Below are 21,778 nucleotides of genomic sequence, written 5' to 3'. Positions count from 1 at the left end.
CGCCTGTTGGAGGATCTCACTTGGTACTGACTTAGAATCAATCTGAAAGGAGGTTTTGAACTTTGATGAACCAAGGACAACATCCATAAGAATGTTTGATCATATTATATCAAATGTATATGATTGCATAGTGCAACAGTTTATAAACATGGCAGGAAAGAATATTCTCTTTTTGAGAACGTAAGTAAAACATTTTATGAAGCCTACAGATTTGCATGCACATGAAATACAAGATCAATCTACTACAGAGTTTGACATACAAGGACTTTATGTTTACACTTTGGCTGATGTTTAGCATGCTGCAGTGCAGCAAATAGAAAAGTGTAGTTGAGCTGTCATGTAACATAATTGATTTTGACAAGACTACAAGTTAATTCGTCACTATTTTGCAAGTTATTTGGAAATTCTTTGCAGCAGTGTCCCAGAGGACAGCATGTAATCGCTTGTAAACTGAAATTAGGTCCAGAGTTAAATATCATTAAATCTCAGGTACCGCCAGAGCTCAGCATGTGACTACTAATGCATTACCTTCCCTATTACATCAAGGACACAACTGTAGCAAAGGTTATGAAGATTATTGCTCAAGTTGCAAATTGCTTATAACTAGAGAATTAGGTTGAGATAAATTTCCGGGCAACTTACAAATGGGTTAAGAGAAAAGCCACTGAATGGACACCTGAAAATCATTAATGTCCCCATGCACTCGCATTTCCTTGCATTTCTCTTGCACACACACACGCAAAAACCCTAAGTGAAATAAAGAGGATTATTAAAGCTCATCTTTGTATAATATAACCAAATTAAATCACCAACACATTAGCTATTCCAATATTTTATTATAATAGAGTGTGAAGGATTGGTAGATATTTTAAAACTGTATTGCAAAGACTATATTGTTTGACAGTTTTATTTGAGACCATTAAATATTAATTGCTGAACAAAAGAGTGCATTAAAAAATTATGTTGGATACAAATAATTCAACTCCTTGCAACTAGAAAGAATATTTGCATATTCACCTTCTCTCAAGCCACAGCTAATGATCTCACTTTGGGTAGGTTTTGGGGGTCCTGATAGTAGTTTCTACCAGAGTGAACGCACAACTACAGTTAGCGTTTGACTTATGTATTAAAGTGAAGGTCAAAACCATCACAGAACAAGTCAAAACATCACTGACAGCTTTGCAGTGGCAATTTAAGTAGTGCCCCTCAACAACTCCCGACATTTCAGCCCGAGAGCACTGCCTGTTTAGGATCTTTTGGGCTGGTAGGAAAGGTATTATATCAACAGATGATGCTGCTGTTAACCAGGCTGCTTCCTGGGACTCCCCACCTACATAAAGAACATGCTGGTTGCTCTCTGTCTTGGAGCAATGCAACCCCTCGCTCAGCTGAAGAAATAGCCAGAGCTGCTTGAGAGCAGTTGTGATTTATGGAGTATTTGTGTCCTGAAATGGCAGTGGGGAGCAGCCCCTCCACACCCTTCAGCACTATACAAAGTAGGCTGCAGAAGCTACAGGCTCTTCTTCCCTGAGGCATGAGGCATAACTTACTCTACATGTGGCAAAGACGTGTGTCCTTGCATGCTTTGGTCTCTGACATAGAATGTAAACTGCTCGCCAGGATCTAAATTGACAGTCTTTACCAAAATCCATCTTGTTTTCAAATAGACAGTACATTACAGTCAGAAGAACTCCTTAATTTCACTAATTACTTTTTAATGATCATAAGCAAACAAAAGACACTAGTTAGGTGCCATGTGCCAGGAGACTCAGCGCAGTATATGGTCGGAGTCAGAAAACTAATCACACCCACCTGTTCTCAAAACCTGCCAGCATCTGAGATTGGTTTGGGTTCAATTTCTAAAGAAATGGAGACTGTTCATTCTAATTAGGTTTTTGGAGCAGGGACACCTGTACTGAAAAGCTATCTGAAAGTAGGCTCAGATGGTGACTATGATGCTTTCAACAATCAATGATTTTGCAGAAACAGTCCTCTGGCCATTAATAGAACTAAAGTGAATACAAATCCTCAAGTGTTTTACAGACTCTTTCCCAAATTTTAGAAAATGCCTCTAAAACCTTTACATACATCTCTTCCCTTTCCCCACCCTGTCTTCTCCTCCCCTTACTTTAAGTTCAAATATAGAAATACATTGCTGAAGTCCCCTGGGGTGTCAGCCTGGCGTCCCTTGCAAATGCTCAATTCACAGATTACATTAAATAAGTGCTGCTGATCACCTGTCTCTGTTTTCCACTATTACGCGAGAGGGGGACCACAGTGTGACACCAGTGGCACACTTGGCAGTTTCCACTTAAATAGCGACTCAGCTAAGAAAGTAACCACATTGAACAGTTGTTATGTGGATGCATAGCCTGAAAAGGCAGACTGTAATTTTGAAATACATTAAAGGAATATTTCTGTGATATAAAATGGTGTTGCAGTCTCTTAGCCAGGCTACCTAAGCAGCACCAGGGCAATCTAGGGAAGACAGGGAATAACAGAGAACTTGAGGTACTAAATCCTGCCACTGATCTGCTTGAGAGCCATTTCGTTGCTCTGTTGCAACGTCTTACTGTGGGTAAAACAGTAGGCAGCTCCTTGAAACCCACTTTACTCCCTGCCCGGTGGATAACGTAATCAGGAAGGCAGCTCACCATGTGGAGCTGTGAGTTCAGGAGGCCTCTGCACAAACAAGCCTGTGGCCTCTGACTAGCTGTAAGGCAGACTGGTCCTGAGAGCAAGGGTATCTGACTCTCTTCCCACCCAGGAGTTAGGTGGTATTAAGGGCAATAAGGGAGGAAGTAAAGAAAAAGAATGGATAAAACAGAAATCAAGAGAAAAATGAGATGGAAGGGAGATGATATGAGACAGAAGGGGGGACATGGGGACAAAAGGCAGTCAGAGCCTGGGTCCAGCACAAAGGATCATCTCTTAACTTCAGCCTGCTCTAGTAGTAGCATCTCATGACTAGGGTATTTTAGGAACTGGTGATGCCAGCCATGACTCAGTATAAACCCCAGTTCCCTTCCCAATGAGGAAAAAACTTAGCCTGCTTTCTGGCCTGTATTTATTTGAGAAACAAAAAAGTTTTAGTAATGTGACATTGTTCACTGTGAGTTAGTTTTTTAATGAGATACAGGACTGCACCCAACTACTAAAAACAACGGAACTGATTCATGTTTAATGTGTCCAGAGAATCACTGTGTTGAAAGCCTGACATGAAAGGGTGGATGAGTCAGGAGAAACCAGAAAGCCTCATTTAACGCACCATCCTATATTTACCATTAACTGTCAGATGTCCCTTTGTTAACAATGGGGGGGCTGCATGTAAAGTATTCTGGTAAGAGAAGCATTGGACCTTGAAAAGTCTGGCAGTGCCATCATCCAGGTGCTACACAAATTGTCCCTTATGCAGAACATGAAACAATCCCAAATATATAGATGACAAATTTCTGGGACCATATGAGTGATGTCGGTGGGAACACTACAAGCAGACAAAAGACAGGGAGGAAGAACTTTGCTTCATGGTTTTGAAATACAGTTTCACTAACTATAGGTTAGGTCAAGGCTAGTTATGCATTGATGTTTACATATTCTGGTTAGATGAAACCAGAATAACTAACTCAAATGAACCTGTTTCTTTCTCTTGAAAACAAAAAGTAACCCAAGTGTAACTTTCTCTGTTCTATACATTTTTTTTCTGGAGTTTAAAAGCTTTTACCCATTTACAGAGCTCTAGTAGCCTTGTAACACTGAGCTGCTGTGGAGGTTTTTATTCTTTAAATCTTATCAAAATAGTGAATATCTGCAATTCATTTCAGAACTGTGCTCTGCATTAGGAAGTTAATGTACTGATTAATTTACCTAATTACAGTAAAACAAACATCCTGCAACTGAGACTGGTCTGTTCACTTACTTAAAAGGCAATTACATACAGCCACTGCACAGACAGAATCAGCTGCTAGATATCTGAGGACAATAAAATTTTAAACATTTCTTCTGGTCATGTTTCTGTTTTTCAAGTCTGTCTCTTCTGAAATATCAGAGACTAGTTTGACATTTAATTTCTATTTCTGTATTGAAACCAAGAAAATATGTGGCTCTAGAGGAAGACACTGAGAGAGAAGTAAATATAAGCTCATCAGTCACTGAGTTACTGGATGGTAAATTAACATCTTTCCTATGTACAATGTACGGGGAATGTAAAGTTCAGTTTCTGTGCAGAGAGCTCACACTAGATCCATTAACTACTGAAATCTCATTTAGGATGGATAGGAGCTAGATCTGAGACCCATTTTGAGATGTTCAGTGAAATGTAAATGGTAGAGGAACCTCATAATTCTCCTCACAGAACACTGAGCATAGCTGTAAATGCTCGGTGTAGAGACTTCCATTGACAAAATAACTTTTTCACAAAGGTGCCATATCCCAAATAGAAAATTTCAAAACAGGTGTCCCTCCTGAATCTCATTGTAGTGGAAATATAAGAAGAAATTCTCAGTGATGAGGAAAAATAGGATTTTTAACCTAATTTACTATAATTTTAACTTGCCTTTCTTGAATGTTATGAAACTCTCTGTTCCATATACAAGACGCATGACTCGTGTACCTGAGCTGATCACTGCTTATTTTATGAAAGGAAGTATTTGATTTTGGTACAGAAACGTGGAAATTCTGTGTTGTGCAACAAGCACAGGAGGCATCATGGAAAATGGTACGAACTGAGTCAGAATATCTCTTGATCAAGACAGGACATATCTTGGTCAAGACTGGTACTCTGCTCTGACATAGAATTTTAGAATTTCTATTTACTTCAACATTCTATTCTGCTACTCATATTTTTTAATGTGTGAAAGACTTACAGGAAAGGTAGAATTTGGACTTTTATCTGCAGCAGAGCACTGTGTGGCAGCCTTTAATTGCAAATTAGGAGTGAAGCCATCCTGTATCTTAATTTGAGGAACCGCCTTGTTAAAAGACAACTGGAAGGAGTGTCTTTTCAAAAGGCAGTATTGTTATAGGATTAGAAACAATTCATTTTTATGACTTTTCTAAGAAAAAATAATTAATATTAAAAAATTGGTAATTTTTCTCCTCTAGTCTTCAACTTGACAAAACCATCTTACGTTGAGAAACAGTTTGGTTAGTTCAAAATTCCTGTTTTCACTAAGAGCCCCATTTACTCCTGAATAAGTCTGATAAAAAAATAATCATCCAGTGGAACAAATTTTGCACAGTATTATCTGAATACTAGGCTGGTTTACGTACCAAGAGAGACTCAATGATCTTGGTATCACTGGCAAATGATGTAATAAAACAATAAACGAGTTTTCTTGTGAAAATTTTAAAAGAAAGGAAGAATTGATACCAAGAGAATACAACTGTTTCTTTACTGGCCTTTTTTTTTTTTTTTAAAGTACTTAAAATAATTTCAGTTTCAGTATTTTAAAGCCTGCAGAACTTGCATAGAGAATCTAGCAGAGCACAGAATAATTTAGAAAAAAATTAATTCCTATTGAAAACACAGAGAGAAATAAAATGTTGTTTAAGAATTAATTAAATGAACAAAATAATTAGTATTGAATTCTAAAAGTTGTCCTAAAATTGCAAAGGCAAAGACAAAAATGATATAATAACAGAATAACAGTTAGAGGTGTAAGGCCATATGGAAAAGTCAGCACATTTAAATGTTCATGAACCAGACATTTATTAAAATTGTCCTAAGTAGCTGCAGAATCAATTCAGAACTAAGCACAGAAGATACTTGGGTCCCTCCATGTTCTCAGAAGTGTCTCCACTGTAAAGGAAACCATGGAAATTTGAAAAGCATAAATCCCTCTAATTTGACCTGATCATTCTCATCTTGACTCTGCTTGTTATGTCTTAACTGAGCAAAAGGGAGGAAAAATTGGCCATTAGAAGACAAAGGATTAAAAGAAACCATATTACTTCAAGAGGAAGTAACTCCCTCATTTGGCAGTGCACTGACCACATAGTCACATGACTGGCATTTCAAAAACATAGATGAAATAGGATTTGCAAAGATCCTGAGAATCAGAATTCAGGTTTAAATTTTAGTTTACATAATGAAGATTGTTCTCCTACAGACAGGTCTGTGATCTGTTTCCCTGCTCTCCCATTATCACGATGCCAGCCCAATCCATAGAATTCCCTGCGATTTCATACACCTTTGCAATATCTGTAGTTCCTCCTCTCCACGTCTCTCCCTTGCCACACCTGCTCAGCATTAACAGACCATTCCTATGCCATCTAACCCCCAAAAGAGCAACCAAAAACCTGTTCCTGTTTCCGAGCACCACGTGCTGCTTGGCTGGCCTGGGTGTGCATAATGAATGGTAATCTGACAAATCAAACTGAATAAATAATTTTGAGGTTGATCTATAAAGCTTCCCTTCACTATGGAACAAATGTGTGTCTCCCTGCTCTATCCAGACAACACTTTTCACAAAACATGCAGGAAGCTGATAACTTTGAACTCTCTCCCAACCCGTCAGATTTGGATGAATTGGTCAGTGCAGGAAACACAAAAGGCCCACATGAAGATTACCTACGTCTTCTCTAATCAGACTAGAAAAAAATTCTGATGAGTAGTTGTACCTACTATAAAGAAACAACCCAGAAATGTTTAATACTGAGTTTAAAAATCTGGCTATGGGTGACTTTCTGCTGCCATTTATATGAATCCAGAACAATTCTACTTGTGTAGTTCTGTATTAATAAAACTGCAATCAAAATATGATCCAATGCTCTCCCAAGATGTGACATGTCCTTTACAACAACAAAGCAAATGAAGCAAAAGAGAATGAAACATGAATTAAAAAAACATTGATCTTGCAGATACAAAACAAAGCTGGGATAAATATTAGCGCTGATGATTTCCTTTCCATTATCCACAATGTGTTTTTCCTCACAAAGAAGTGGTTTAATACCATCTATCACTCATATAATGGATGAAGCGTGAAAGATGCCTTCAAGCAAGTTAGCAGCTTGGCTGTGCCTCAATTTGTCATAGTCATACACAAAGAAAAAATGCACCTCCTAATACATTCAAACATGTTGCATCCTGAAAGAATAACCCAACATCTGGACATCTATAATACAGACTGCAACATCATGACTGCATGTCAAAGTAATTAATTAACATCATTTCTTTCTGCCAGATAGGACACATACATTCACTACAGAACACACATTCACATTTGATCTTACTAAATTAATGAGAACACCTATTTCTTCTGTAGCAGTTCTCACCTAGAAACTCTAGTATCCCACACAAGGAGGTTAGGTTCACCATTTCATAAAATGGTAAAAAAAATAAAAAGAGGGAAGGGGACACGTCCAGAATGACACAGTCCAGAAGCAGAGTTGGGAATAGAGCCTCAATTCTTGAATATGAGTAAGGAATTTGAGTACTGTTGAATTTACTGGTACCCCAAATCCATTCTGTCAAGAGAATTTCCATGGCACTTGAGGATTTCAAAATGAGAATAACCACATAACTCTTTGGATAGGCTCACCATAATAAAGCTCTACTCTCATATGCAGAAGATTCCTATGGGCTTTCAGAATACTCTGACCTGCTGCTTATATATTCTGTCTTCTATTATCTAGCAATTCAGTAAGTCCTTTGCTCTGATTCAAAGAATAGTTACAGGAATAAAATAATTCATAGAATCATAGAATTGTAGAATAGTTGATGTGGAAAGGGCCCCTGGAGATCGTCTAGTTCAACCCCCTTGCTCAAAGCAGGATAAGTTACAACAAGCTGCCAGACTGTGTCCAGTTGCATTTTGAGTATATCCAAGGACAGACTCCACAATCTCTATGAGCAACCTATTCCAGTATTTAATCACCCTTACAGTAAAAGAGAGGGGTTTAATGCTTAAATGGAAATTTTTATACTCAGTGATCTCAGTAAACTGTGAATCTAAGCATTTTGAAGCCTGGAACCCAGCTGCTGAGGATCAAAGATAGTGAGACTGGCTTACTGACCTCACAGAGTGGTGGTCCCTAAGAAACCCAGAACTGGGCTGCTGCCATCAGATTCTATGAACAGGCTAAATAACAAGACTCTTTTCCCAATACACTTCTGAATAAGCTCTAACAAAAGTAATTAATCACCTGATGTTGAAAACAAATTCATCAGGCTCTCCTGAAACTCATATTCCAAAGTGTAGCATAACCCCACCAAATCTGGAAGGAAGAGTTACCACCCTCTATCCCCAGACTGAAAACTGGGGAATTTCAGTGGCTGGAATTTATCCTAGAAGACCGAAATAGTATTTGCAGAAATGCATGTATTTTCCTACTGCTATCCCAATTGAACTAGATACTATGTAACTGGGAAGCACTAACAGACAGGCTAAAGTAAATCATGAAGCAAAGGTTATTCTGGATTCCCAGGAATTCAACAAGCTTACAGTCATGCCTCCCTACCTCCCAGCCCAGCAGCAAATCTTGCAGTCTCTATGGGAAAATGGGCCTTCAATGTGAATTCTCACATCCTTCTGCAAACCTGCCCCCTTCGGCAGTTTGTTTCTAGTCTTTGATACTTATTTAGAAAGCCATCACTACAATCTAAGTGAGATAAGGTATCAGACTTTGGTCCTTGGCTAAAAACTCCTGCAATCAATTTTCATGATTTACTAATACTGCTACATAACTAGAACACTGCAACTCTGTACGTAGGTTTCATAAAGGTGAGATTTAAGCAGACAGTAAGAAGTGTAAGAAACCCTTACCTCTATTACTGCCACAAATGTCCTTTGTTTCATATTTTAGCTGTTTCTGTTAAAATTTGAATCTTGCAGGCTAATTTCACCCAATCTACCCTGCATTTGATGCACATATTGTTAAGTATTCTGGACAGGGCTTACATAGCCTAGCCGTCTCTGGCCTTTATACGAATAGGCACTGTATGATAGGCAGAAAAGCTATTGAAAATGATGAACTGCAGAGACTTTTTTGTTGAATGACCACCCTCCAAGATCAAAGAACTAGTGTTTTATCTCTCTTCTTTCTGGTTGATGCCCACAAAGTTCTTCCTGATATAAAATACTCTCAGTAATAATACACACATCATTTCTACTTGGCATTTACTGTTGTTCTTAATGGGGGCTAAATCCTTCTTGTACAGCACACACCAAAGCCATGAAAGTGGTTAAAACTTACTGTTACAAAGTAGCTGTGGATGAGATTTTTTTCTCACATGCTTTCCCTTTTTTACCTTTCTTCAGTGAAGTCCCTACAGTTCTTTAAGCATGAGTTTATGTGTAGCAGTAGATCTCTCTTTATTTTACTCCACAACCCAGAAACTCAACATGCATTGTTATTATCTGATTCTACCAATTTTTTTAAGTCACTGATCGTATTTCATGGGTTCTTGCCATTACAAAGAGAGTGACACCCATATCTGTAACACTTGGGTCTCTTCCCAGCTTCCCTGATAAATGGCCTTCACCATGCTTTCTTGAACAAGCTTCAGGTCTTTTGAACTCTCATTTACACTCCCAAACTTTCAGATATTCTGCTGGGTTATCACAGGCATGTTCAATAAATAAAATCCTGCAGTTCATCTGCACTGAATCAAGTCTTTTTTAGCTGTAAAGAAATGACTGGAGGGTATGCTTGTTATAGACCACACGTTCAAGACAATCAAATGGCATAAGGAAGGGTTAAGACTGAAAGTGTAAAGTATTTTCATGAGTACAGCAATACAAGTGAACTTTTGACTGTAGACAATCTCCTTAATATGCAAAATTTCTGGTATTTCCCCTAAAATTTTTGTCAGTTACAAAATAAAAACTGATGATTGAAAATTGTGTTTTCTTTCTTTGCACTACCCTTCAAGGCTAAGAAAGGCAGTTTTGGCAGTTGAACGCGCTATAACTTCCAGCATCCCACTTCAATACATTGTGTTTAAACATTGAACAGTGTTTATTGAAGCTATAGTGCCGATGACTACTACAGAATAGATGTTTACATCCCTCCATAAACACTTAAATGGGTTTCTTTGCCAACACCAAAAAAAGACAAATGCCACTTTAACCAGAGCACTTCATCTCCAAATCCTTCTTATGTCAGGTTATCACCACTGGTTTGGAAGCATTAGATTCTTTCCAACTTTACTAAACTGCTTGCATGATAAAAAGACATTCTTCCAACATCCTGGCTTTTCCTGTTTGAGGCAATTCCTGGCATGTTGAAGTTTTCCTTCCCTTTACCATTGCTGTTCCTTTTGTCATCCCAAATTCACTGCAGTCTTCACCCTTATTGCCCTGGCTATGGTATTTCCCACCACCAATCTATCCCTTCTCCTTCCATTTCACTTCCTTATTTTGGCAAAATCTGTAATTTCTACTTGGTAGAATCACCCATAATTATCTGCTCACAAGTCTGAAATTCTGGTGCCTCACATGCTGCAGCGTACATTTTGCAAAACATCTGAATTCGGCTATTTATTGCCTCAAGTCCAGTTATCTGCCCACTGGGAACTCCCTTCCTATCCCCAGCTGCTTCTCGTTGCTGTCTCACCCATCTTATTTTTCTATTTTTCCCCCAAATTCCTTCTCTGTCATGTCTCAATCTCTATTTTGCACTGCTTTTTATTCCATGCTTCCATGCATATCACCTTCCCTCTGCTCTTCTTGGATTTGGCCTCTGTTCATAACTATATGTTTGTAATCAGTGGTTATGCTACAACAATCTCCTCTGGAGTGTCAGGTATGATGCTAGCTCACCATCTGCTCATTTATTTCCTTTGGTCACAACACATTTCCTCATTTTGTATGCTTTTCCTTACAGATAACTATGGGCCCTCTACGTTCCCTGCCAAAGCTAGATTAGCAGTGAGAGCAAAATGCTCACCTGTGAGCAGTGGTGTGAAGACTCTGTTCTGCCAAACCCTGGATTTACAGTCAGATATGCACTTGTTAAGCCCTCTGCTATTTCATTATTTCTCTCCACATCACCGAGGCAGACAAGCTGTCAGCAAACATTCATTTCATTGGGGACACAAGATATCTGCTCCTGTGGTAAACTGTTTTTCAGCGTTTTATACAGACTACAAATACGTATCAGGGTATCATTAGAGGGGTCTAGGAGGGATTTTCATAAGCATAATTTAGGAGAACGGGATTTTGAAGAGAAACTTCTGAAAATATTTCACTTCAAAAGTATGCTGTCACACTTACAATAGCACAAACACTGGGTAAAACGAAGAAGAAAACTTCCTGAAACTTTCCCATCTCACACATAGTGATTTAAGGTCATCATGGCCTACTCTTGGCACTGGGAAGCTACTAGAAATGCAAGTGATTGTAAAGCTACGGTAAAAAGAAACTCCAAAGAAAATTGGTACCTAAAGTTTTACCTGTACAGTGGCACATTTAGCTTATGTTCTAAAAGAAGTCTCTTACTCATACACAGATATTTTATTGGCATGGAAATAACTATTAAAACAACAAATAATAGAATGATCCAACATATTGTCATATTCCCATTAGGCAATGAAGTAAATCAGCATTTTCATTCTTTCATTTTAAACTGTCATGTTGCATCACTTCTGCATACTCTTCTGCAGATCTGATCATCACATCTCTAAGGTTAGTAAGGCTGCCTCCAGGCTATATTTTAGATGCAACCCACCTAAGACACCAAGGCCAGCTGCACATTACAGCATCGCTCATCTTTAGCAAGGATATTAATTGATGGCTAAGCTCTTACCAACACCACTGCAGTTTGCCCTCCTTTTTCAGCTCTGATACGGGCCCAGTTAATCCACATGATGAATACACTCAACTCCCACGGAAATCAAAAAGAAATAAGGACTCCCCACCTTGTAAAGGCTTGTCTAAGATCACACAAAAGCAGAGTGAAGTCTGTGGAAAAATTTTAGCATGTAACATTTTCCTTTAGCAAAGGCACTGCCTACGTTAAGCACTGGGCCAGCGAGCAGGCATAGGAAGGGAGGGGACACGACAGATACAGGCTTCATTTTCACAAAGCTCTTCAGTACAGCAGCCAAAGTATAGTTAAATACACCTAAGTGCTATTTTTGGAAACAAAGGATTTTAATTTCTTTGTATATAGATGCTGGAATTTAAAGTTAAACAAAGAATCACTAACAGGGAAAGCTGAGTACATGCTTTCTCCCCGCAATATTTCCTCCCATGCTTGCGCATACCCACTGGTGCTGTTTGAATGGATTTACTGACTGCCTCATCTCTCAGGTATCAGTACACCAGAAGGCTTGCATCTAATCCTAGGTGATGAAGGACTGCTATTTTCTAGTAAATTTTACTTGCTGGGGACCCAAGGTAAATTTCAAGTCTTCCTTCTGAATGAAACCTTTCATTTCCCTTTTAGACTTCAATGTTTAAAGACTGCCCATAAAATAGTATAAGTAGGAAGAACAGCACTTTTGAAAAATCCTAAGAGCACTGAATGAGGCAGTAGGGCCTTTCCCAGCCGTAGCATGTGTCTTTGGAGACAGTTACAATGTGTATGTTCCTTTCTGTAGAAAAAACACTAAGGCATTACTAAGGACTTGATGAAGCTTGTTATTCATTGATTCGGGGTTCAGTAATAAATCACTGCTTGCAGCACTCTCCCTGCTCACTGCTATTCCATTTTAGTCATAATTGAATTTTTGAAATTTGTTATTGATAATCCAAGAATACCTCCGCTCTGCATCAGTAATGAGATGAGATGCAAAGAGCTGTCTTTAGTTAACAGTTGGACTCGATCTTTTTCCAACCTAAACAATCCTATGATTCTGTGATAACCCAGAAGTCAGCGCAGCCCTGAGGCTTCTCTAGGTTCAGGTGCCTGAAATAGCTCCCAGGGGATTTCCTGATACCTTAGTGTCAGCCAGTGAGCTGAGCTCTGCCCTCCCCAAGCATTCCTTGAAATACCTCACCATACCTAGCACAGAGACAACTGGTTTAGACGCTTTCCAAAGGACCACTATACCTTTTCTTCTGTTGATAAGCAAGCAGAACCCCTGGGAATACTTTGGAGTGGGTGTCTGTGTCCGAGATTTTTGCCTACACTTTGGGAGAGGGAATTCTGCTCTTTTCTCCAAGCGACAGCTCTTTAGTGACCAGGCTATAAAATTATACCAATGGTACTTTTAAATTGATCTAAAGTCTATTCATTTGTGTAGTGCACATTTAAAGCCACATTATTGTAAGATGCTCCAGCAATGAAATTTAGCATTAGCAATTCAGTTCATTAAAAAGGATATTTTAGTAGGTTCTTTCTTTTATAGCTATTGCCCTGTCTAAAGTGAGAAAACCCTCAGTCAGATTAATAAAACTAACAACTCATCACATGTACGCTGCCTTTTGATGAAGTCTCCTCTGCTCTCACCAGTTCAGCAGCCAAGGAAAGCTGTATGTGAGCCAAATCCCCCTTTGCATAACCACACAAAACCTGCACAGGAATGCATTTAGCCCATTCAGTACTAGTAACCATGGTTTCATTTACTGAAAATTATCCTTAAAGTGTGAAGATTTATTCAACCATCAAGCCATTCCTCAGATAAGAGAACAGCTACATTATAAAGTTCATTTCCAGATGTGGCAGTTGTGCTCAAAGCTCAGTGGAGACCTGCTTTGAGGGGGAAAGCTGCTCTGTACGTTCAGTTACAAACACCTCATCAACATGATTGTCTTGCTTTGGTACAGAATTTCCACAGGAGTATGTAAGACCCTGCTTGCTCCCAAAGGTTAACACCCAACTCTCTTTGAAATCTAGATGTCTTTTCACACCCACTTTTGAAGCATCGGTCCCTGACACACTGTCCTAATGACAGGCAATAAGGTTTCATGCAAGGTTTGCCCACAGCTTCCCTTACTAGTTTTCAGCATGAATTCAGTGTTGGATTCAGAGAGCCAGTAGCCTCATTTTCCACATATACCCAGCATATATAATTGCCTAATAATTTGGTTACATGAAACACAGAATTTCCATATTGCTCACCAGGGGCTGGTGAGAGGGTAAATATAAGGTGATACACCCAGATAGCCATTAGGTCTTAAACCTGTCCCCTCACCTCCCATTTGTCAGCTATGTGCCTTAAAGCAATGTATATGTATAAATATATAAAAATTATAATGATACAATTGTTGGTTATTAATTATATAACACATAAAATTTTCAATGTATCATTTATCTAGATTAGGAAGGACCCTTTTCTATGTATTTTTTATTCCCAGTTAAGCACTCAAGGACCAGATCAATACAGGCATATCTGTTGACCACTGCAGCTGGCCACATAAATTCCAGCAGACTCAGTGTGGATCCACAGAGTCACTTTCTTTACAGTAATATATAGAGAAAGTCTGTGTACAGACAAAGACTACATCAAGAGAAAGACTCTAAAATGATGTTGCTGCCTCATGCCAATTTAGAAGACTAATGCTTCACATGCAGCAGCCTCAGCAGTTACTACTCTGGGTACAAATGGGAAGCATGGTTTTAACAGATCACCTGACTTTTATGAGTATTTACTCCCGTACACAAATCATTATGGGCTTACGTCTTAAACCAAAGCAGCCAAACATGGAAAGAACTGGATGCTTCAACATAGGAGACAATTGAGGTCATATTGTAATAAATACATAGAATTGTGCAGACTTACTCTGATAAAATTTTACTCTTTTTTTTTTTTTTTTTACCTTTATTGGACAACTGATGCCCATTACACTGCATACCCAAATTATTTTCTTAGCCCACCTCTATCCTCTGGTCCTCACCTATGTGGTAGGCCAAAACATAATCTCTGTCTAGAACTAAGGAGTATGTTCAGATCACTGACCTGTGTATCATGCTCTGCTCTGAAAGAGAACTGGCTTAGGCTTGAGCCTGTTTTTCTTGATACAGGTGAAACTGACAGTGGTTTTATTTCATTGAAGGAAGTACCTGCCATCGCTCAGCCTAGATGATACTCAATAACTCTTGGTCCCTAAATGAGATCCTCACCAACCTGATTTCCCCTGTCATCTCTTAAGTCCCCATTCAGATAACGACTTAAGCATTTATCTAACTTAACATAGGTTGTTCACTATTGACTTTAAAAGGACCATTCATATGCACGAAGAACATTGCTAGATCAAACGTTAAGAGAAATGGCACACACTGGAGGGCAGAACTCCAGGGACTGGAGCAGACAGTCCGGTCAGTCCGATTGACTCTTCAAAATCGTTCAAGAGAGGCAGTCTCAAAGGAGGGCTGGGACTGCTGGGGGGAAATGATCTGTCACTACCTTGGCTTTAGACGGAACCCCTGATTTAAGGAAGGAAGTCCTTTCCCACACTCTGACAGGAAGATGAAAATGAAGGTGAAAAGTAAAAGTACACAGGGTGCTGAATTTTCACTCTCTTTAGTGATAGACTTAGGATAACTGGCAACTGATCTATTCATCATCAATGAATCACACAGAAGTATAGAAAGGAATTTCTTCCCAAAGTAAATCTGGAATCTACTTTTCCTTTTTCAGAATCGACTATTGTCCTTTGCTCAGCCCTGGTTACTCTGGAAAAAGCCAAGGCTAATATTAATATGACTTTCATACGCTTCCATAAGCTTGCAGCACCTCCAAAGCGGTTAAGTCACCAAAGCTTAGAGGATCCGATCTTATCTCTAACAGAGTGAGGAGAAACTGCCACAAACAATTGACTAGATATTAACAGCATCAGCAAGAGACAAAATATTTCCACGGAATGAGAAATGATGGATTAGCCCAGTTTAATGCAACCAAATTATCTGTGTAAAAATACATACAGGACATGCTGCTGTGCTACTAACTGCACTGAACAGCAGCTTGTGTTTACATTTTTATTCCCTGGTTACAGGCTGTCCTGCGTAGGCTGGGCCCATGAAGATATGCTGCTACAGAGACTGCTTAACACATGCAACCTGGGTATGCAAGCCCAAGTGCGTGGGCCCAACATCCAGCAGAGGCAAAAATTAAACACAAGCTGTTTACCTGATTACATCAGTTCAGCAGTGATTGAAGGGCTTGGATATTTTTTAAGTTTAAGGAAGAGAAAACTGTTAGAACTGAAACAGACAGAAACCAATTCCATTCTGTAATTGCTACAGAAAGATCCTTGTACGAGCCTTATTGAGCTTGGTTTTATACATTTGCATCTCTTTGCATGATGTAGTTGTCACTGAGTCTGCAAATCACACCAAAATAAAGCTACAATTTGAGCTTGGCTTAAATAAACAGCATATTAAAGCTTTAAAGTCCACATGTTATGGATATGAAATCCTGTTTCAGGTAAAGCAATAATTGAGCCTGGATCCCAACTGGAGTTTAATAACTTTCAACAGATCTTTAGAATCTGCATCTAAACCCAACAAATGGAATGACACATAAAATACATGGGCTTTGGTGGAAACAGAAACGTTGTACCCCGTTCTGTCACCTCATCTGGCACTTAGATACAACAGTCACTGTGATAAAAACCCATGGCATATACAAATTCTCATAAAAGAGACCTGGACTGATGTCCTTCAGGGGCAGGCCTTGAACCTAAATAGTAGCTCACTAACAGTTCAGAACAGCTTGGGGTCTGGCACCTTTGCACCTCTTTGGTGGACCATGGTGGTTTCCCAGTCAATCCTATCTCAAAAACCTGAGAATAAAAAATTAACTAATGATTCCAACAGATCAGTCCCTGACAACAGGTTGAATTTTGTTTGAGCCTGTACTCACAAACCAGGAATCTTTCCTTCGAACTTTATTTCTTTTTTGGAAATAGTTCAAAGCATTTTGAGAACATGGAAGCCAATATCAAACCTGAAAACACCACAGACTCACTTCAGAATACTCTATTTTTCTCCTGAGATTTCTACTGTTCCTTTCCATAGCTTGTCAAACAACCTCCCTTCAGATTTAGCAAAGTATCTGCAGTTCTCATTCATCACAAGTCTCAGAACTGAAGCACTCCAGCTGCTCTAGGGCTATACCCTTAAATGTGATCTTGCTGTGATGTTATACTTGCCTGTTGTTATGACCTTGGCTATTTTTGACACAAAGATAAAGATAAAATAGGTTCTTGCTCTTAATGGCAGTTTGTACAAAACATCCTTTCCAAAGAAAACTGTTATCCATACGTGTACATTAATGATCAGCCTATGCCAGACAGCAATATTATAATCTCTCTCCCTGAGGTGACATAGCACTGAAGAAAGATGATTTGGCATTATTATGCCGACATCTCTTTAATTACACTTTGGGCAAATATCATATTTTCTTCTGAAACTAACAGCAAAGCAAACATTTTGAAAACCATTTTATTTTTTCATTATAACCTCTGTGTTTGTTTACTTTGAAATTTCTCAAACTGGCACACACAATTTTGGAAAGTTCTTGCTTTTACTTCAGGGCTCTTGCTTTAAACTTTCTTTTTCCTACCCATTGACCGCTGTTTTGTGAATCCCCTATTAACCAGAAAGATTTCTGTGATCTCCCCACAATGAAAAATGCTTATGAGAGTCAAAATGATCTTCAATAACATTGCCTGATGAGTTTTAGCATTTTGAAAGAAAAATCACCTTATTCCTTACAGGCCTGGTAAATTCAATGAGAGGCTTGTTTAGATTTCAACGAGGTCTTTTTAGCTGTTTCTTCAAAACTGACTCAGCAACATCCTTAAACACCTGCTTAATTTAAAGCAGATGAAAAGTCCTACTCATGTGTCAAGTTAAGGATATGCTTAAGTGCTTTGCTGGATTGGGGCCTAACAGCTCGCAAATACAGATGGCTATTATCAAGACCCACAAGAGGCCAGGTAACCACCAATAGTCAATTATATTCCTACCAGAACTTCAAGCCATATCATACTGTTTGAAGTTAATTGCTTTGAAATAATTGGACAGGTGAGCAGGTGAGTTCACACAGAGCATTTGCAATTTTCCTTTGTATTTAAAAAAACAACAGTGCAGATTGCATGGACAAAATGGGCACGATTTAATAAAACAAGTTAAAAGGAAAGGGAAAAACTATGGGATTTTTTTTAAAGACTTCCTTTTAATTTTTAGCATCATTAAAACCTTGAAAACATTTTATTCAAGAGCTTCTTTAGTTAATACCTCATTACTTCTCTTTTTATTGTTATGGTAATCTAGCCTTAATATATTGCAGCTTTATAGCATGAAATCAAGGCTAGGCCTGTGGGCATTGACAGATGTACAACAGCATGCAGTAAAACACAGGTATAGAGCCACGCAGAGCTGAATATGGCACAGGGTTTTTTTATAATTGTTTAGCAATTCATCTGAAGTTATTTTAACCTTGACATAAGATGAACTCTAACATGTACCATGATCAGTCACTGGAAAACTGCACTGAATAGCAAGTTTTGTGATTGTTGTCTTACAGGCTGAGTTTTAAGAAAGCATGAAGCAAAGTCTGAGAAAGATTATTAAATTGCTTGGATGACTACAGGCTGTAGCTGTAACTATTCAAATCATTTAGCCGAGTATATTCTAGCCAAGGGAAAACGGTAACACTGGGAAACTGCATTTAACACCAAAACCTTGACTCCCCATTGGAAATCCATGCCCAGTGTCAGAGTTCATACCCTCTCCTGGCATAGGCAGTCTTTGCAGTGCACCAAAAAAGAAACACATTTATCTGACTTCTGGTTTTGAAGTGACACTTGGACCTTGTGCTGGAGCTCTGCTTATGGTTGAATTTCACCCATCAAACCAAATGAAAGATATGTGTAACTTTTAGAAAGTTATAATGGTCTTGTCTACAGGGTGTTCAAATACCATCTCAAAGAAAGTGAGTGTCCCTCGATCTTTTCCAAGTAAATGACAATAGACGACTGCCAGTGTCAGGTAGGCTTCACTTCTCAACATTGTTTTTAGGAAACAATTACAGCTCCTGGGAAGTGTTTTGGCTAACAATCCCCTTCCCAGTAAGTTTCATACAGCCAACATTAAAAGCAATATGCCTGCAACTTAATAAAATCTCTGATACTGAGTACCATACAGGGAAGTTCTGTGGCACGCACACAGCCAACAGCTTCAGCTTAGTCAGAGCACAGCCGTACAGGGCCAGCCATTCAGAAACATCCAACAAGTGGTATTTGGCATTGCAAACATGAAACTTTCATAGCAGCTACCCAGTATTAACAAATGAATAGGAAGAAGTAGGCACAGGTAATACATTATTCCAACACAAGTGAAAAACGTTTTCCTTGCTATTACTGGGTAACAGCAAGGCACGACTCAATACGTGGATCATCAATGTATCCAAAAAACACAGTTAACTTCAGTTAGGCAAAGGCTCTCAGCTTCTTTCTGCTCTCTTGGAAATACTCAAGAGTAACAATGTACTGCATTCAGCTGATATCTGTTCTATACCTTTTAATTTAAACAAAGTTTCCCAGCAATAGAGAGGCCAGTCATCCAAATTTCTAGTGCCAGACATAAAGGTGAGCAGCTCTCTCGGCTGTAGTAAAAGCAAACTTCTATAAGGCCATTCACACTTACGGGCATTACATCGGACGGTGCTTGTCAGATCAGGCCTTAGGACAAGAATGCATGTTGCTGAACGTTTAACAGATGGAATGAAAGACAATGGGCAGTATAGTCCAGCGAGCACACTAATTATATTAATAAAATGAAAGCTTAAATTTTGAAGCTAATCCTGGGCTATCATTTATAAAAGTTAACAGGGCATATTTAATTTAGGAATTGGCTAACGCTTCTCTTTCCACTGCTGAAACCTCATAAATGAAATATACTGGATTGCTGCCCGGTGCGGAAATAAAAGTTATGAATAATGTTTCTATCTCAATCATTGTCAGTGCTTTAATATTCCTAATTACTTTAAAAAGCTAAATATTCAATATAGGAAAAACCTTCTTTTTCTTTTTATCTTCACTTGCAAGATTAGTGCAATTTAATAAGAGTCACTGGGTAGTTTTAGTCCATGAGACCATTCTGTACTTTGACATCTTATCCTTTCCTCTTCATTTTTACAAAGAATGGAGTGCTTGTTACTCTGTGTATGCATGTGTTTATAAATGTATACATCTATATGTGTATGCACATGTTGTCACAGTATTTTTAACTTCTCTAAGTGCATATGCACTGCATAAATACTCACTGGCCGTTAGGTTAAATATATCTATTGTTAAAAATAACCAAAGGTTAAAATGAGTTTCTGAGATTCTATACAATATTTTACAACTGAAGGCACTACTTCTTGTTTTTAAAATATTGTTATGGATAAGTATTCAGTATGTTACGCTGCACAGTTTTCCTCTTGTCTACATATCAGGTCAGGTAATCCCAAAAGTTTTCTCCAAACCCCAAAGTATGGCCTTTCTTTCTGTCCTTCCTCCCTGCTCTCTCCCTATTGCCTTTTCTTCTGTAACTGAGGAGACATCAGCAAAGCCGCAGACTAAACACCGGTACCTTGACTGGAGAAGGGTCTGTCATTTAACCGCTATTCTCTTCTCTCTTTATAGATTGCTTTTCTGTTATCTTTTTGCCTGGTAATGATGCCTCTTTTTTAAGATCCCAATCAGTTTGGGAGAAAGGGAGGAAGTAAAAGCAAAATGAAACATTCATTCAGTAAATGACTCACAGCATCTTTCTTGATGCAGCTTTATTTACTTGCCTGATGCACAAATAGACTTCATTTAACAAGCTTATTTCTGTTATGTCAATAACGTATTCGGCCTGTGTTACATAACATCTCTGATGTTTGCACTGGAAAGAATGCTAGCTGTTTCATTCCAGCATGAACTAATCACATAGACTTAAACTTAACATTACCAATTAAGAGAGTTAAACATACACAGCTTTGTCAGCTGAGAGAATTGAAAGCCTCAAGTGTGAATTAATTTCTTAGCAAAAGGTGCAGAACTCCCACCTCTACCATTTCCCTAACTTCTGCAGTATGGATAATTTAAGGTGTCGATTTCAAGTCAGAAGGTAGAATTTGGGCTGCATGAAAAGTCAATGGCAAAACTCCCACTGGTTTCAACAGGACAAGGATTCTGTCTAAAGAGAGTGCTTTCCAAAAGACTGCAAGTATTCCACAAAGTATTTAATGAAGACTGTTGTATTAATGATTTAAGAGGAAAAGAATTCATAATAGAGGCATGTTATCCATACCGGTATCCTAATAGCAGGACCGAAAGCATTAAGGGCATCCTCTACTGCATTTAACATTTCTTTGTGAAAACAAGCAAAAAAGGTGAAAGTCATTGTCATAGGAAAGGGTATCATCACACATTAATTGTTGCAAAATAACCAATGGACAACATTCATTTTTGCACTTAAGGCATTCAAATTCTAAGGCCACTGCTTTATTTAAGGCCTTTTTTTTTTTTTTAAATAGTAGCGCACATATTTTTTTATCATATTTTTGTAATCTTTACTCACCACTAGAGCAATCAGTACCTCCCCATCCTGGTTCACAATGACAAGTGTCAGGAGAGACACATCTTCCATGCACACACTCCTCTGTGCAGAGTGCTGTTAAGAAGAAACAATACACAGCATTGTAAACACGTTAAGTGGTTGGTAAACACACTAAACTATGCCTTAGAGAGCAATATTTTGTTTAAAAATATTAAACAAAGCAAACACACAAAAATATAATTACTTGCAAGATTTAATTAATACTAAGTGACCAAAAAAAGAAATATAGGTCTCGTGACAGCGATAAACTAATTTGTCACTTCAGCTCTTTGTAATGAAAAACTCTTAACACCAGAAA

The 21,778-nt window shown here is 38.5% G+C and overlaps 1 protein-coding gene across 3 annotated transcripts in view; it reads right to left on the bottom strand.

Moving 5' to 3' along the window:
- MEGF11 (multiple EGF like domains 11) overlaps positions 1-21,778 on the bottom strand; it is a 288,743-nt gene that overhangs the window by 168,113 nt on the left and 98,852 nt on the right. For all 3 annotated transcript variants that reach the window (XM_055715792.1, XM_055715793.1, XM_055715794.1), the window contains exon 6: positions 21,442-21,534. In XM_055715792.1, coding sequence (XP_055571767.1) covers positions 21,442-21,534 — 93 coding nt within the window. The remainder of the gene's footprint in view (positions 1-21,441; positions 21,535-21,778) is intronic.

This window comes from Falco cherrug, chromosome 7 (assembly GCF_023634085.1).
Source record: "Falco cherrug isolate bFalChe1 chromosome 7, bFalChe1.pri, whole genome shotgun sequence".
Taxonomy (NCBI): Eukaryota; Metazoa; Chordata; class Aves; order Falconiformes; family Falconidae; genus Falco; species Falco cherrug.
The sequence above is the reverse complement of the archived record's forward strand: the minus strand, read 5'-3'. Positions and strand labels throughout refer to the sequence as shown.